Source organism: Tupaia chinensis, unplaced genomic scaffold (assembly GCF_000334495.1).
Source record: "Tupaia chinensis unplaced genomic scaffold, TupChi_1.0 Scaffold000066_1, whole genome shotgun sequence".
Classification (NCBI taxonomy): Eukaryota; Metazoa; Chordata; class Mammalia; order Scandentia; family Tupaiidae; genus Tupaia; species Tupaia belangeri.
In genome coordinates, this window is record NW_006159525.1 from 2,251,719 (window position 1) to 2,269,483 (window position 17,765).

The window sequence follows — 17,765 nt, forward strand, 5'->3', positions numbered from 1 at the left end:
CTCTTCCCCACTCAGCATCTGGAATGGGCCCCTCATTGCACAATCCGGCCGCGTGGCCACTGCCTGAAGCTGCCCCCGGGGTCGCTGAGGCCCGGCCTGACTTGGCCCCTGCCTGCTCCTGGCATCATGTCCTTGCACCCTTGGCTCCCTCTCGCCCTTACTGCCCTCCTCGCTGTTCTGCAGACACACTTGCCACACGTGTGTTCCGGCCCTGGCAGTAGCCATGCGCTGTCGGGAAGCACTCACCCCCGACCAAGCCCCCCAGCCACAGCCTCCCTCCTCCTCGGTTCCTTCCTGGCCACCCTCAGACACTCCGGGCCCTCGCTGAGCAGCCCGAGGGACCTCACTCCTGCCCTTGCTGTCAGTCCCACCACCTGGCATTGAGTAAATGAATCCACAAACAAGCCAGGTGGGTGTTCAAGCCCAGGACGCAGGACACATTCATCGGAGAGGGTTAGGCCCAGGGGCTCCTCTGTGGCTGCGAGGCAGGGTCAGCGTGCGTTTCTCTGACGTGGGAGTATGTTCACAGTGTGTTATGCTCAAAGCAGACTTAAACAAAATAGCGTTGACGGCACAGTCTCAAGTACAGGCAGTTGCACCCACGTGTGTCTGCACGTCCGTGCGTGAAGGGCCAGTGTCCCAGCGCAGGCGAGCTTGACCTGACTCTGATGTCACTTCCTGAAATTCTGCCACTTCTGAACAGGTGCTCCTGCATTTTCGTTTTGCACCAAGGCCTGGGCATGGTCCCCCAGAGCGGCCCTGAGCAGGAGGCTCCGGAGGACACCTTTGTCTTGTCTGGCTGCCTTCCGTTTGCATCACCGGGTGTGTTTAGGACCCTTCACTCCAGGAAGTCCGGGAGAGCCCAGTGCAGTCATTCAGCCCAGGCTCTTCCAGATGACCTGTGGTCTTAATGTTGCCATTTCAAGAAAAGGACCCGCTGCTGGGACACACCATCTCTTCCCCACTCTGGGCAGTCTGTCTCAGCTTCGGCCTGGGGCCAACGAGGCTCTGAGCTCCCACACAGCCCTCCCACCATGCTGAGGAGCCGCTGCCCACCAGCTCTAAACCCGGACAGGTGGGGCAGCCTGGGAGGAAGGCTTGGGCATGTGAGCAGCATGGGGTATGCTGCTGTTGGCCGAGAACACAGGCTTTGCTGTTGACAGACCAGGGTTGGAATCCCGCCCCTGCCGCTGACCAGCTCCAGGGTCTTAATCCCTCAGATCAGTGTTTCTCTGTTGCGAAGTGAAGTTGCGGCGGGGCTGCGAGCACTCAGCCTGCCATCGGCCAGGGAGGCAGGGGTCCCGGAGAGCCCTGAGTGCCAGCACTGGTCGGCGCCCTCCCCAGTTAGTAATACCGCGGCCGTCCCTCCAGGCTGCGCCTCAGACGGTCCCCCACTGGCTTCTTTTCTTTTTCTTTTTCTTTTTCCTGCCAGAGAGCATGTGATACTCCAGAGAGAGGAAGAGAAAGGGAACCCCGTCAGGGCCTGGCATCCTGCAGTCCCTCCCCTCCACGTCTTCGTCCTATCGGGACCGTGGCAAGCACACATGTGCCTGGTGTGTGGCTGCTGAACGAGACTCCAGCTAGCCTGGGGCTAGCCCGGGTTTTTACTTTTTAAAAAATTGAGATAGGATCCACATAACATTGAACTGCATAATTTACCTTTTTTTGAGAGTTTCTTTTTTTGCTATAGGGTGTGTGCGCTCGCCAGAAAGACAGAGAGAGACAGAGAGACAGAAAGTGAGAAATCACCCCCCCAGGGGGGATGGTCACGCCGCAATCCCTTCTCCTCTACTCTCCTCTCGGGATCTTGGGCACGCATGCACACACGCCCGGCGTGAGTTTTAAGCCACCGGGTCCGGGACGCGAACCACGGTCGACTACTTGAGAGTCCAGCGACATAGCCCTTATGCTAACTGCTGGTCCTCTCTCCCCCTTTTTTTAAGAGAGATATTTTTGCTATAGGGTGCGCCTACTCACCAGAGAGACAAAGAGACAGAAAGCGAGAAGTCACCCCCGGGGGGATGGCCACGCCGCAGTCCCTTCTCCTCCTCCTCTTGAGATTCTGGGCATGCTCGCACACACTCCTGACCTGAGTTTTAAGCCTCCGGGTCCAGGACTCGAACTGCAGTCAACTACATGGGAGTCCAGCGACGTCACCATTACGCCGTGGTCACCATTGCGAAGTGTACAATTCAGTGATTGCTTTCTTCATTGATCATGTATTCTCATTGCCATGTGGCCCCTCCCAGAACCCCTCTGTCACCGGAAAGTGCTGGGCAGTCGCTCTCGACACCCCTCCCTCTCAGCCCTGGCAGCCAGGGATGGCTTTGTATTTCTGGGTATGTGCCTGTGGGGCGTGTGGCCTGTGGGCGTGTCCCCTGTGGGCGTGTCCCCTGTGGGCGTGTCTTCTACCGGATCCTGTGCCCTGTCTGGCTTCTGTCTTCAGCATGATCTCTGGAGGTTCCCCGTGAGTGATGGTGGCCCGCCGTCCGGATAGGCCACGTCCTGGCCACGTAGCCGTCCGCTGCTGGGCATGTGGGTTGCTCCTCTCTGGCGGTTACGGCCAGCTTGCCGTGAGCAGCTCAGACAGGCTTTCACGTGACCCATTTTCGGTTCTCTTTGCCTCGAGCCTACCAGTGGAGTTGTCGGGGCACGTGGCACCTGTGTGTGTGGCATGTTGGGGGACTGCCAGACTGGGTCCCCTGTTGCCATGCTGTGTTGGGGGTGAGTCTGCTGGAGTGTCCTGCAGCCTTCAGCTGGAAGACCCGAATCTTTCGGATTTGAGCATGAGAAGAAGAATCTAAACCTGCCCTCAGGGAGCGTGGGCTGTGCTGGACCCACGTGCTTGCACCCATGTCTCCAAGAAAGGGGCCAGAGCTCAGAGAAAGCAGTCAAGGCGGGTTATTCATCTCTGGGTGGTATGAGAACATGATCTTCAGGACTGGCTTGATCCAGGGACCTGTGATGTGAACAACCCGGTCTCTCTGATTTTCCATCCACCACATCGGCCTTATTCGAAAACCTGCTTGTGGCCCCTGGGTGGTCATTTCTGAACCCCGTCTATTTCTCCTTCCTCGAGCCTGTCTAGAGAAAGAGAAGGAAAGGTTGTTATGGATGCCAGAGTGGGAAGCTTTTCATTTTTTTTTTCTAGAAACTTCCAGGATACATCTTCTCCCTTGGTTGGCTGAGTTGGGTCAGGTGCTCATCCCTGGGGGATCAGTTGCCTTTTAGTAACCACAAGCCCAGCCCTCGCCTAAGGCTCAGCTGCCTGTGTAAAAATTGGGTTGGTTACCAAGAAAGGGGGGGTGGATGACATAACGACATCACCCCGTGTTATAGACAGGCAGGTCGAGGCCTCTGCATGCATTGCCTCCCCTCGTGGCCACACAGGCTGGTCAGCCACAGGTGTGGGTTTAAATGCCCCGGAGTTCTCCTCCGCCCTCTGTCGCCCTGTCCTCAGCTGAGGCCGTGGGTCCCTGGTCGTGGCTTTCTGACAGCTGCAGGAGGGTGGCAGACACCTCGCCCCAGAGGTGCAGAGAGAGCTCGCAGTGATCGGGTGGAAGGTTTTCTGGAATAGCATCAGGTTTTGGGGCCAGGCATTTTTATTTTGCCCTAAAAGCTTTCTAGGGGGGAAACCCAATTCCTAGGGGCTTGGCTTTAATGGTTTCTTTTATAGAATCCTTCAAATTATAGAGGGGTGAACTCGAGGAAACCCCACTCAAGAATGCAGAAAAGCTGAACATTGAAAGGGTCGTGGTGGAGGGGGAAGTTTGTTCCTTTAAACATTTGTTGTTAAAAAGCCAAAGCAAGCCCCCTGGTGCTGATCTGGTCTTGGGAGGCTGGTTTCTTGCCTTCTGGCCGCCTGGGGGACTCCAGGTGAAGTTAATTCCAGATGTGGCCGGCTGGGCCCCTCCAGGAGCCATCACTCTTGCTGACCCCTTACCCTTCTTAGCGAATGGGGGGAGGTTGAGTCTGCCGTAGCTGCAGTCTGCAATCTGCAGTCTCAGTCTGATTGGAGTTCAGATTCTTCATGATTTCCAAGCTGGGTGTCTTGGATAGGTTCCCCAACCTCTCTGAGCTTGTTCTGTTGAGTCAAAGCTTCGTCTCCACCTGATGCTCTTTTCTCCCTCTGGAATAGTCAACACCAGCAGCCGTGAAGGTAAGTGAGTGTTTAGTTTTAGCCTCGTCATTCCAGAGCAGAGGCAAAGACCACCCATTCTCCGTCCACGCCACACAGCCCTCGGCAGAGCAGACCGCATCACGGCCTCCGCTTTCTTCCTTCCACCCCTGGAGCCCATGTCCTCCCACTGTCCCTTCCTCCTGTCCAGGCTTCTTCCAGAGCCTTCCTTACTGTGCACACCCACATAGCCCCTCCCCGTTCCCGGTGGGTGAGGGGATGCCTGGACCCAGCGTTCACATCGCGTGTCCAGCTCCGCGCTCTGCTGGGGGTGCCAGTGTCTTGGTGCTGGACCCCCCTCTATGCCGAGGGCTCCCAAGTTTCCCTCTCTGGCCCCATCGCCTGCCCCGATCCAGCAAACCTGCCCGGCTCGTCTGCCGTTATGGGGCAGAGGAAGGACTTTGAGTCTAGCAGGCCCGGCCCCGCCCTCGCCAGACTCTGCCCTTGCCAGCCCATGCCCAGGCCGGGGTGCCTGCTGCCTGCCTCAGGCTCCCGAGGGTGTCAGATGGGGGTTTCAGACAACAGCTGTGAAACCAAACGTATTTCATCTCCCACCCTCCACACCCCAACTTCGGCACTCCTCAGCCCTGCCTCGGTCTCCCCACCGTAGCTATGGCCCCTCTCTGGTTGGCTTAGGCCAAGGGTGTTCAAGTCTCACGGGATTTCTCCTTCTCACACCTTTCCCACTTCTTAGCAAACTTGATCCATTTTCCTTTGGAATCCCCGTCCCGGGGTGCACACCCCCAGGTCTCCCTCCCCGGCTGGAAACCTCCTGTGGCTGCCGGGAGCTGTGTGGCTGGGCCGATGGTTCACGGACCTTTCCCGTGTCCTGGCTCCCTGAGAACAGTGCTCAGCAGCGTGTGCGGCGTCTGTGCCCGGTAGGCGTGTGGGCGAGGTAGAGCTGAGGTACAGCAGTGGGCCAGCAAGTGGCGTGTTGGTCAAGGCACTGGATCCCACATGGCTGTTCCCCCATGAGGTTCGAGACCCAGACCTGGCAGCTTGAAAATCACACTGGGCAGGACCAGTTGATGGCATAATGGTTACATTGCTGGACTCCAATGTTGTCAACTGTGGTTCAAGTCCTGGACATAGCGGCTTGAAACTCATGCTGGGCATGTATGTGGCATGCCCAAAATCCCGAGAGGAGAATGAAGGAGAAGATTGCAGCGTGGCCATTCCCCGGGGGGTGATTTCTCGCTTTGTTTCTCTCCGCCTGTCTGGTGAGTGCACATGCCCTATAGCAAAAATCTCTCTTAAAAAAAAAAAAAGGAAGCAAAAGCAAATACTACTGGCTGGCATGTGCGTGCGTGTCCAGAATCCCAGGAGGAGACTGAGAGGGAACTGCGGTGGCCATTCCCCTGGGGGTGATGTCTTACTTTCCTTCCCTCTCTGTTTCCCTCTGGCAAGCGCCGTGCCCAGCCGTGCAGACGCACTCGGTTATACAGACCTGCCGGCTTCATCTCAGGGCGCTCACATCGCCAGCTTGGACTCCGTGGGGTCCTGGAACCCATTCCGCAGATGCCAGGGACGACGGCAGCTCTCGAGCGTCACTTCCCTGGTCTGGATGCTGTGGTCCAGTGGGGATGCTACCAGTGGTGGGAATGGGGTGAAGCGGACAGGGACCTCCCTCTACCTTCCTTTTAACTTCCTACGAGTCTGTAACCATTTCCAAACAGAAGGTTAAAAGCCGAAATAAACTGAAGATGGGCGTAAAGACCGTGGAGGGGGACCAGTTCTCCCACCCTCACCCCCGCTGCCCCAGGTCCAGGCTCCCTGCTTCGGCCTTGCAGTCCGGTCTCGGGGGCAGCCTGAGGGGTCTTTTAAAAACAAATGAAATCCCTGCCCAGTGGCTCCCACGCACAGCGAGTCCTGGAGGCTCCAAGGGCAGGCCTGTTCTCCCAGCCTGGAGGCATCCGTGGAAGTGTGGGCTGGGCCGTGCTCCTCCCGAGGGAAGCCTCCACCCTCCGTGGCTGTCCCCTTCAGTGTGTGTCCACATCCCTGTGTCCTTGTCACCTTCTTATGGAGATGCGAGTCACTGGTTACAGCTACCTTGCTCCGGTCTGGCCTCTCATCGGACTCCACCTTCAAAGACACTGTTCCAAGGAAGGCCGCCTCTGAGGTCCCCAGTGCACACGGGTCTCGGGGACACTGGTCAGCCAGCAAGAGCCATGGGGTGGGGCTTGCCATTGCCCTGGTTTGTGCCCCCGCCTCACCCCCCTCTTGCTCCCCGCCCCTACCCACTGATTCTGTCCCTCCTGCTCCCCTCCCTGTTACTCTTCAGTTTATTTATTTATTTTTAAAAGAGGTTTTTTCTCTAGGGCCTCTGCATTCACTGGAGACACAGAGACAGAGAGACAGAAAACGAGAAATCACCCCCCAGGGAGATGGCCACGCCACAGTCCCTTCTCCTCCATTCTCCTCTTGGGATCTTGGGCACGCACGCACACACACCCGGTGTGAGTTTAAACCACCGGACCCAGGACTCGAACCATGGTTTACTACCTGGGAGTCCAGCGACATAGCCATTACGCTAACTGCTGGTCCCTCTCTGCTGATCTTTAAACACACCTCCCGCCTGGCCTGCAGGCATGAGCCCTGTAGCTGCCTCTGTCTGGGACGTGCTTTCTCTGAATACCCATGTGGCTCCCTCCGTGGGACCCAGTTCTCCTTCCAGTGGTCCCTCAGTCATGAAGGCTTTGCACTGGGCCCCGCCATCCTCGGCCTCAAGCTGCAGTGCTTCCTGCCCCTTGAATTAGGAAGGCGTGAGAGGAACGTGCAGAACTGAGACCCGTACACCCAGGGCAGCTCCCACCCCCTCTTCCTCGTTCACATGCATTTACCATCCCAGACGCTGGGAGTGTCCCCGTCTGCCTTCACGGCTTGGGAGCCCAGAGATCGGGGGTTGTCTCCACGTCCTTGCTGGGCGCTGAGCTCCTAGGCAGACCTGAGCTAGAGCGAGTGCCCAGAGAACGAGCTGCGAGAGCGAAGACGAACGCGTGGCAGTCTGTGGGCGGGTGTGACCAGGTCTGCGCTGCCCCAGGCGGGCTGCCCGCCGCCCCGTGACCTCTCCTCTCAGTGTGGCTGCTTCCTGTCCAGGGCAGAGCGTCAACCCCAAGTTGGCTGGTCTGATCGGGCGACACGGGCCCCAGAACAAGCAGCCCTTCATGGTGGCCTTCTTCAAGGCCACGGAGGTCCACTTCCGCAGCATCCGGTCCACGGGGGGCAAGCAGCGCAGCCAGAACCGCTCCAAGACGCCCAAGAACCAGGAAGCCCTGAGGATGGCCAACATCGCAGGTAGGCCTGGGGCGGAGGAGCCCGGAGGGCCGGGGGAGAGCCTCAGAGGCGCTCTGTGCAGAGCAGGAAAACCCCCTTCCTGCACACGCCTCACCTGCTTGCCTCTGTAAGGCGACGGCTCACCCAGAAGCCCACGTAGCGAAGCCTCAGTTGACCAGGTGGCCGGCATGTTGTTGTGCGAGGAGAGGGAGCCATGGCTACGCTGCGGGCTACTCGATTAGGGAGGAAGGCTGTGGGAATCTGGGCGAGGAGACTTCCGGGAGAGGTGACCCTTGGGGAGGAGGCAAAGATGGAGGGTTTGCTGTGGTCCCGACCTTTTATCTCCTAAAGTGAAAACACTTTTTGCCGAAACTCACGGCAAATTTGAATTCTAGTTCAACATGGGCGGTAGTTTTAAAACATATATTATTTGGGTTAGTTCCAGGTTTGTTTGAAATGTTTCTTTACTGTAAGTTTAAAAAATTATAAATAAAGGTAACACGTGTGAACATCTCCGAGCGGCACGGCCCGAGAGAAACTTCAGGGCTGCAACGTCCAGGCCCTTTCTGGAGCGCTCTTAGCAATGTCGTTGCGACCTCGTGAGGCTCGGAGGCTGGTGGCCTCCCATTTGCCTAGGGGAAAACGGGTTCAGAGAGGTTAAGCACCATGTCCAGGGTATGGGCAGCCCTGGGGGTTGGACCCTGGGGGTCTGGGTTGTCCGTGAGCCCGTTGGCGGGTTTGCCTGTCCGAGGTGAGCTTAGGTGCCCCCAGCAGTCCTGTGGAAGGTTTCCCTGGAGTCCGCCAGGCATCTGCAGGGCTTCTGCCCCTGGAGGGATCAGTGGGTCTGTACAGCCCAGGGCATGTGTGCAGGGATTGGGTAGGGATTCTTCTTGGCAGGTGGATCCATTACTTCTGGCTTCTCAAAGGCGTGTATGATGTCCCCAAATCAAAACCCAACTAAGTGTCCCTTCACTCAATCTGGGAGCCTTCTCTCTGCTAGGCCCTTGAGGGCTGGGGCTCAGTGGCAAAAGTCCAGACGTCAGCCGCGCTCAGGAGTGGCAGGAGGGATTGTCACCATGCCCACAGAGAATAGCAGGCCCAGGTGGGGTTTTGACCGGGAGCCTGGCCTATCGCAGGTGTGGATGAGGCTTCCGTGGACAGTAAGCTGAGAGCACAGGGCCAGGCTGGGCCCCAGGGAAGGCTCTGGGCAGTGGGACCAGCCGGTGCAGAGGCCGGAGGTGGAGCTGCTAGGGGCCCCGTGGCTGAGGTGGGGAGGGGCCTGCAGTGGAGAGAGGGCCCAGCACCCACGTTCACGGGAGAGCTGCAGCTTGAGCTCAGACTCCAAGCCAATATGAAGTCTTTGCAGAGTCTTAAGCTTCTGGGGTGGGACACAGTGGGGGAGATCATTCTGGCTGCTCTGGGAATGGTGGGGTATATGCTGGGGTACTAGGCAGAGGCCCAGGGCCTGGGAGAGGCTTCTGCAGACCCCCCGGGCAGATAGGGCCAGCAGGCTTGGTCCTCTCAGAGACTCTGTGTCTCGGAGCTCTTCATTCAGGGTTCTCGGGAATGGGACAGGGGAAGTCGGCCTCCAAGTCAGAATTTGACCCCTGATTCCCCCCTTTCCCACCCTGCCGCCCAGGCCCAGGGCAGGACAGGCCTCATACCTCACATGGCCGCTGTTCCGCTGGCTCAGGATCTGCCTCCCCATAGGGTCCTACCTGTTCTAGGTTCTTCTAAACCCTGCCTGGAAGCTTAATAAAGTACCGAGTCCTGGGTCCCATCGGAAAGGAAGCCAGAGTCTCTGAGTGAGTGTGTGTGTGAGAGTGTGCGTGTGCATGGTGTGAACATGTGCATGTGTATGAGTGTGCATGTGCATGGTGTGAACGTGTGCGTGATTGTGTGCGAGTGTGTGTGTGCATGTGCATGGTGTGAACGTGTGCATGATTGTGTGCGAGTGTGCATGTGCATGGTGTGAATGTGTGCATGTGATTGTGCGAGTGTGCATGTGCATGCTGTGAATGTGTGCATGTGATTATGTGAGTGTGCATGTGCATGGTGTGAACATGTGTGTGTGAGTGTGCATGGCGTGAATGCGTGCATGATTGTGAGTGTGCATGTGCATGGTGTGAAAATGCGTGTGATTGTGAGTGCATGCTGTGAATGTGCATGTGATTGTGTGAGTGCATGTGCATGGTGTGAACATGTGTGTGATTGTGAGTGTGCATGGCATGAATGTGTGCATAATTGTGAGTGTTCATATGCATGGTGTGAACATGCATGTGATTGTGAGTGTGCATGCTGTGAATGTGTGCATGTGATTGTGTGAGTGTTCATGTGCATGGTGTGAACATGCATGTGATTGTGAGTGTGCATGGCATGAATGTGTTCATAATTGTGAGTGTTCATGTGCATGGTGTGAACATGCATGTGATTGTGAGTGCATGGCATGAATGTGTGCATGATTGTGAGTGTGCATGTACTTGGTGTGAACATGTGCATATGATTGTGTGTAAGTGTGCATGTGCATGGCATGAATGTGTGCATGTGATTGTGCGTGAGTATGTATGTGCATGGCGTGAACATGTGCATGTGGTTGTATGTGTGCATGGTGTGAACATGTGCTTGTGATTGTGTGAGTATGCATGTGCATGGTGTGAATGTGTGCATGTGATTGTGTGCATGGTGTGAATGTGTGCATGTGACTGTGTATGTATGTGCATGGTGTGAACATGTGCATGTGATCGTGTATGTTCATGGTGTGAACTGTGCGTGTGATTGTGTGTATGCGTGTGCATAGTGTGAACATGTGCATGTGATTGTGTGTGTGCATGGTGTGGACGTGTGCATGTGATTGTGTATGTATGTGCATGGTGTGAACATGTGCATGTGATTGTGTGTGCATGGTGTGAACGTGTGCATGTGATTGTGTATGGTGTGAATGTGTGCATGTGATTGTGTGTATGTGTGTGCATGGTGTGAACATGTGCATGTGATTGTGTGTGTGCATGGTGTGACGTGTGCATGTGATTGTGTGTGAGTGCTGCAGCTCCCTCGGTGGGCTGGGCGCTGTGCTGTGGGCCCACTCGGCCGCAGTGTGTGTTGGGGGGGCGGTGTGCTCCAGCATACCCCTGCAGGCTGCCCCCAGAAGCCCCACCCGTATGGGGATACTTGCTGTCTGTCTCTCTAACTGGTTACAGAGATAAACTCCCTTCTCCAGCCTCTGCCCGTTTCACTGACCTTGAGAAGTGCTGGCCTTCACTACCAGTCACAGAGGGTCTGATGGGGCTCTGCCCCAGGCCCTGTCTGTGCCCTCCCGCGGAGAGCGCCTTGGGCTGCCTGTTCTCCCCAGGGGATGCCGTGGGATTGTGGGTGGGTGGAGCCCCGATGGAATGCAGGCAGGTGTCGGTTCCCGCATCATGTGTGTATAAAGTGGACCAGTGTCCACAGGAGGCTCTGGGCAGTGTCGTGAGCTAAACCTCCCTGGGACAGCCATGAGCATCGGCACCTGTTTCCTGGAGCCCTTTGCTGGGACAGGGCCGGGGACCAGTCTCACTGCCAGCTGTCTGAGTCTGGCGCCCGAGGCTGGGGAGACAGGACAGTAATAGGTGCTTGGTTTCTTCTTCCTCCCTGACACTGCTCCCCGCGTCCTGGAACATGCAGAGAACAGCAGCAGTGACCAGCGGCAGGCCTGTAAGAAGCACGAGCTCTACGTCAGCTTCCGCGACCTGGGCTGGCAGGTGAGGGGCGGGCTGGGCCCAGTGTCATGAGGAGGTGCCGATGGGACTCTGTCCTGGCCCTGCCTGTGCGCCCTCCCGCTCCCCTGGAGGACTGCCTGGTCTGGGCCAGCTTCACAGGGCGAGTCGTTCAGGTTCACCCCGGGGAGGGCTCCCGCTTTCCTCACGGTCCTTGAGCGCCTGGTATTCTGGGCCCTGAACTGGGGACATGGCAGTGACCGTGGCACGCCTGCTCCCAGGGGCTCAGGCATCTCTGCACGGTGTTGCCATATGAGCACCAGGGCAGCTGGTGTGGGTCTTCCACGGGGTCGCAGAGCAGAGGGAGTCCAGGTTCTCCCCTCAGGTGCTTGTGTACCCAGCCAGCGCGGGCCCTCCTGGGAGTCTGTCCTCAGGACTAATGGCAGCACCCAGCCTCAGTGGGCGGGGCAGAACCCACACTCCAGGGGCCTCTGCTGCAAGACTCACACTGAAAGGGCAGCAAGCCGATGCAGTGGCATGAGCCTCTAATCCCAGCCTCTGGGGAGGCCGCAGGGTTGAGGGTTCAAAGCCAGCCTGGGCAACACAGTGAGACCCTGGCTCCCGAAGAAGAGTCAGTGAGGGGTGTGTGGCCAGGCGCACCCTCTATCTCGCGGGGCGCCAGGGCAGGCTTCTCTGTCGCAGGTCCTCGGCCCCCGCCGTTGGGTGAGGAGTCTGTCCTGCAGGAAGGTACACTGAGGCATGGAGGTTTTCTGCCAGGGTGCTGCCACCTAGTGGGGGGACTGTGCCGGGGCTGGGCACACTGACCCTGCACTGTCCAGGAGACCAGCCCAGTGCCTCATCTTCAGTCTGGTGGGGACCATGGAAGGCTGACATCTGCCTCCACCCCTGCTGGACCTCCCAGCTCAGGAGGGCTAGCCCAGCGTCGTGGTTGGCCTGTGGGGGGTGGGTGCCCTTATGGGGTGGGCAGGTCCAGACGGGGCTGGCCACCACCTCACTGTCCTCTCTCCCGCAGGACTGGATCATCGCGCCTGAGGGCTATGCGGCCTACTACTGCGAGGGCGAGTGCGCCTTCCCCCTGAACTCCTACATGAACGCCACCAACCACGCCATCGTGCAGACCCTGGTGCGTGTCGCCTGGCACAGCGTGCAGTCACGAGCGGGGTGGGGCGTGGGCTCCTCCTGCAGTACTCCGGGCACGGGGCCTGGCCCTCCTGCGGGGGGGGCTGTTGCTCAGGCTGTCGGCAGGCACTGCTCCACTAAGACAGTGTCGGTGGCCTCCCCACCCCACTCCCGCCCCCAGCCCTGGGCTGGCTCAGGGACCCTGGCCTGAGAGCTCATTGAGGTCCGCATCTTCCTTTCCCAGCCTTGACCTTCAAGGCGCAGTCCTTTGATGGTGGTGGACAATGCGGGGCGTGGCCAGGCCTCAAGGCTTCATTTCTAGTGGAAGAAATGAGGAAGGGGAGGAGGAGGGGAGGACGTTCTGGAGAGGGGGAGGGAGAAGGTGCAAAGATGAAGGCGAGCAGGATAGCCGGGTAGAGGCTTGGGTGGAGGCTTGGGTAGAGGGCTAGGGAAGAGACCGGGATAGAGGGCTAGGGAAGAGACCGGGATAGAGGGCGGGGGAAGAGACCGGGATAGAGGGTGGGGGAAGAGGCCAGGGTAGTAGAGGCTGTGTAGAGGGCCAGGGAAGAGGCCCAGGGAAGAAGGCCAGGGAAGAGGGCCAGGGTAGAGGGTCAGGGTAGAGGGCCGGGGTAGAGGCCGGGGTAGAGGGCGGTGGGACAGGACAGGGGCCTGGGAAGACGCGATAACGAGACGTAACGAGGTGGAAGTTGTTCTGCCTACTGACAGTGGTGTGAGGCTTAGGGACTTGGCTCTTCAGTTTAGAAGCCGAGGTCCGAGGGCCTTGTCATCTAGCTCCCGCCGTAAACATGACCTGGGCCTTCCCTGACGGTCACTCGGCGAGGCTGAGCACTCCGGCGCTGGCGAGGTCACCAGGGCTGCCTGTGCAGCAGCTGCTGCTGCTTTTCTACGAATGAGGGAGCAGGAGGAGGCGAGCGAGCACCCTAATAGGATCTCAGCGTCGTGGCCCACCCCGAGCCTGAGCTGGTCCTGGATCGTGGCCAAGCACGTGCCTGTTGAGGTCAGAGAGGGCGCAGGATGTGAACCCAGAACCTTCCGGTGTGGGTCAGCCTTGCGGACCATGGCATCTTTAATTGCTGTGCCATCTTGCAGCCCTGCTACAGAGCTCTGTGCTCCTTCTATTCAGTCCCCCTGCCCCTGCCCCGTGGGGGAAGCTCGCGGGGGAAGCTCGCTGGTTCCTTCCATCCGGTCCAGACTCCACCTTCGACGGCAGGGACTGGTTTTCCAAAGTCCTCCCTCCACCCCCAGTGGTGAACCCCAAAGCCCCACTCGGAAGTGAGGGTCCTTAGGCTGGAAACAGAAGGTCTTCCAGCCTGTTCTGTGGCCCAGATATGTCCCGCTAAGGACCCGCTCTGAGGACCCTGCAGGTGACAGGCGTGTGTGTCTCCTGCCAGCCCAGGGCACACCTCGGCCTCCCCGACCCCTGCCTTCACAGGAGTCCCCTTACTGGGGACACCGACTGACCGTGGGATTTGCTTTAAAGCGATTCAGGGTGGAGCGGGCGGGGGAGGGAATGGACACTTCAGGGTTTGGCATCAACCATTAGAAAACTCGGAAACCACTCCGGCCTCCATCAGAGGTTGCAGCCTCCGAGGCTGGCTCCGGCAGCGTGCTGTGAGCTGGAACCTGGAAGTTTCACGTGAGAAACAGAATGAACACTCGGCACAGCGGACCACTCTGGTCCTGGCCGGCCGGGCAGCCAGGAGTCAGTGCGGCCTCTTCCTTTGGTTTGCCTCCGTCCCCACTGGCCTCTGCTGTCCTCCTGGCACTCAGGGGGCGCTGCAGCATTCACATTTGCCCCCACCCTCACCTCAGGAGGGGCGTGGACGCCCAGCAAGGAGCGGGAAGCCTGGGCCTTTGGGGCATCACTGCTAAGACTTCAGGGCCTCCTGCCTCTTGTTGAGGTCCGTCCACATGTTCCCGGCGTGTTCCTCAAGCCACTGTCTGGGACTTGAACTGCACACCTGGCTACGTGGGATCCAGCCGCCTTACCCACTACATCACTGGCAGGCCCACTCCTATCTTGTCTTTTTAAATTATACCCGTGACTCCACCCCCTCGGACAGGCCAGGTTCGGCGACCTTCTCTTGACCGTGATGTTTCCGACCTTGCATCGCACAGCCTGTCGCAGCCCACAAACCCCACCCTGGATACAAAGCCGTGTGGACAGTGTGACGGTGGTGAGGCCGCTCTGTTAACCCGACTCGCAGAGCCGTGGAGCAGGCTTTGGTCTGCAGACTGCCCCTGGCCTAGCCTCCTGTTTCTCAGCACGGGCAGTGCTGCCCCCAGAGGACACTTGGCAGCATCTGGGACAGCTGCCGTTGCTACAGTCCCCTCTACTCCCTGTCGCTTCCTGTGGCCTACTTCGCTTGGCAGAGCACTGGCAGGGGCTTGCGGCCACCCACCCCCTCCCGACCTTTAGGGTGCGTGGCTGCTTGTGAGTGAGCTGGTGCCGCTGGTGGGCAGAAGCTGGGCACAGCCCTCACAGCAAGGGTGGCCTGGGCTCCTTCCTACAGGCCGTGTGCCGGGAGAACTCGCTGGCCTCTGGTCCCCGTGACTGTAGATAGGGACAGTCCCAGAACCTAGTTAGTGCGTGTGCTAGTGCACCCTCGGGCATGCTCGGTAACTGTCACCTGCCGTCATTCTGCCCAGGCAGCAGGTGTTTCTTATGGAAATAGGGGTCAGCCAGAAGGACCCCCGCTTCTCACCACTGTGCGCGTTGCGGTGTGTTCCAGGTCCACTTCATCAACCCGGAAACAGTGCCCAAGCCCTGCTGCGCGCCCACCCAGCTCAACGCCATCTCCGTCCTCTACTTTGACGACAGCTCCAACGTCATCCTGAAGAAATACAGAAACATGGTGGTCCGGGCCTGTGGCTGCCACTAGCCCCTCCTGGAAGCCAGACCCTCTGGGGCTACGTTTGCTGGATCCTCCGCCGCCTCCGCCCTCGGCCAGGACCCAGCAGAGCTCCACCTTCATGGCCCTTCCTCTCTCCCCTTCCCAACTTGCAAGGTGTAAGAGAATTAAGGAGTCTGAGCGGCAGACAGCTCGCTCACCCTCCGCTGGCAGCATCCCCCGGACAAGGGCCTACGAGCTGCTGTACAGAGAACCTCGCAGGGAAACTGCACGTACAAAAGCAATCCCGGCCACGGCCACGGCCGCCACGCCCAGCCCTGCACTGACTCCTTTCCCGAGGTAATTACGAGTGCCCTGCAGCCGGGCCACCAGCTGCGGGAGGAAGCGGGCGTGGCCAGGGTGGGCACGTTTGTGTCTGTGCTAAAGGAGATCCACACACACTGAAGCTCCTGTAATAAATGTCACAATAAAATGAATGAATGAAAATGGTTAGGATGTTACAGATATATTTTCCTGAACAGTTTACCCGCATTTCTTGGGTTTCTCTGATCTTAGAACAGAAGCTGGGGTCGGCGGACGGCAGGGCAGCTGCCTCCCCACCTCATTCAGGCTTCCTGCTAGGCTGCAGAGGCCCAGTGTTTACCTAGACTTGCCCAGAGTGGAGATTGGAGGGGACGGGAGAAAGCAAACTTCTGTTTGGAGGAAGTGGAGGGGGCTGTTAACCTTGAAGGAAGACTGTCCCAGGTTCAGCTGGCGTGCAGTGGCAGGATTTAAAATAAGCCGCGTGACACGGCAGACACTGAGTTGGCTTTCCAGCTTTCCCCTACGGCAGGAAGTCAGTGTGAAACTGCCCAGGGGACAAGGACAGCTGGTAGGACAGAGCCTGCACCCAGCCTGGTGTTAGGAAGCACCAGTGGGCAAGGGGTGAGCCGGGCACCGTCCTCCAAGAGGGACTCTGCCTTCCTCTGCAGCAGCACCTGCGACCGGGCCTGGCAAGGTCAGCCACGGCTTTTGCATTGCAGATCTGTTTCGAGGGCTCTGCAAACATGCTGGCTTCTTCGTGGAGTAAGAGAAAGCTGACGTAGTAAGGTCTCATGGGTGCAAGGCAGGCTGGGCGCAAATCCCAAACAGAAGGCACTAGAAGCCGTTCGGACGGTGACATCCTAACCAACTGTCCTAACTTGGTGGTGGCCTTCTCATGAGGCTCTTGGTTTAAGAGTCTCGGCCAGTGAGTCCTGTGACTGTGGTGCACACAGCCTTTGGTGGCAGACGCAAGGCCTCAGGGAGGCAAGGCTGGGCTGCCTGTGAGCGTTTCCTGCATCTACACAAAGAACAGGGTTATCCAGACGAGACTCATGGCCGTCTGCTCCAGTGGGGAGTTGTATCTCCACGTGACTTCAGTGGGTCAGTGGAAACACTGGGCTCCGTTTTCATTTTCTTTTTCTTCTTTAGTAGCTTGGGCTGCAGCCCTCACTGGCCCGGTCATTGGGGGAAGACTACTTTTTGTTACGTTTTGTTCTTTTTGTTGGCAGATCTGGGCCCATTGTGTGACTTCTTCCTGGTGCAAGTTTTCTTACCACTAAGGGTCCAGCAAGCCTCTGGGTAGCATCACTTGTACATTGAAACATGTAAATAGTTGTTACAAAACAAAGAAATTATTTATTTCCACCTGATGCTTTAAAAAAAACCCTTTAATCCCTTGTTCAAGACCACAAGCTTGCTGTCCTTCAACCGTGTGTTATTTAAGACTATTTATTAACAGTTGGATCGATGTGCCCGGCTGTTGCTAGAGCAGTCCTTAGTGAACATTATGTATGAATAGATGCAATGAGAAGGGTTTGGACTTTGCAATAAAAGGAGACCTTTGGTTCTGGTCCTCGGGCCTGCGTACGTCTGTGTGTTGTCTTTCTCTCCCAACCCCGGACATCCACGTTCCCCGGCTGTGCCAAGTCTCTCTGCCTAGGCCTCCGCCGTCCGCGAACGTGCTGTTTTCCTCCAGGCCCAGGGAGGGATGGGCGCTCGGCAGGGCAGTATCGGTGCAGCTGTGTGGGGCTCCAGGCAGGAGGGATGGAACCAAATAACACATGTGAATTGGGGAGGCTCGACTACAAAGACCTTGATTGAATTACGGTGCAGCTGTCAGCAGCTGTTTCGGAGAGGCAGGGGGTAAATTAGCTGTGTTTACTGCTAACATAGTTGAAAGATTTAGTCATCCCAATAAAACAGAGGCACAAGAGAGCAGAGGGGGGTGCGCACCCAAAACTTGAAAGCAACCCTGGCCCCCAACAGCCGACACTGTCCAGTGCACATTCCCTGGGCAGTTTGGGGACGGGTGCTGGGGCCCAGCTGTAGGCGTGGATGACGCATGGCAGGCGGGGAAGGCGGGGGCCCAGCGCCTTCCTGCGCATGGAGCAGCATCCGTGGAGCGGTGTGGGGCAGCTTTTGGGGTCCTTTGAAGTGTGTACCAAGGTCACCTGATGGATGTCCCTGAGACCCCAGCAGGTAGTGGGGTGGGCTGCTCACTCCTGCCCCAGCGCCTCAAACACAGTGGCTGCTCCTGACACGTCCCAGCCCCTGTGATTTCCAAGCCCTCCTGTCATTGTCCTGATG

The 17,765-nt window shown here is 58.0% G+C and overlaps 1 protein-coding gene across 1 annotated transcript in view; it reads left to right on the top strand.

Annotated features, from left to right (window-relative positions):
• Positions 1–17,099, top strand: part of BMP7 (bone morphogenetic protein 7) — a 90,414-nt gene extending 73,315 nt beyond the window's left edge. The window contains exons 4-7 of the mRNA XM_006141882.3: positions 7,274–7,471; positions 11,111–11,187; positions 12,176–12,286; positions 15,036–17,099. Of these exons, the coding sequence (XP_006141944.1) occupies positions 7,274–7,471; positions 11,111–11,187; positions 12,176–12,286; positions 15,036–15,185 (536 nt within the window). The 3' untranslated portion in view covers positions 15,186–17,099. The remainder of the gene's footprint in view (positions 1–7,273; positions 7,472–11,110; positions 11,188–12,175; positions 12,287–15,035) is intronic.
• Positions 17,100–17,765: the final 666 nt, after the last annotated feature.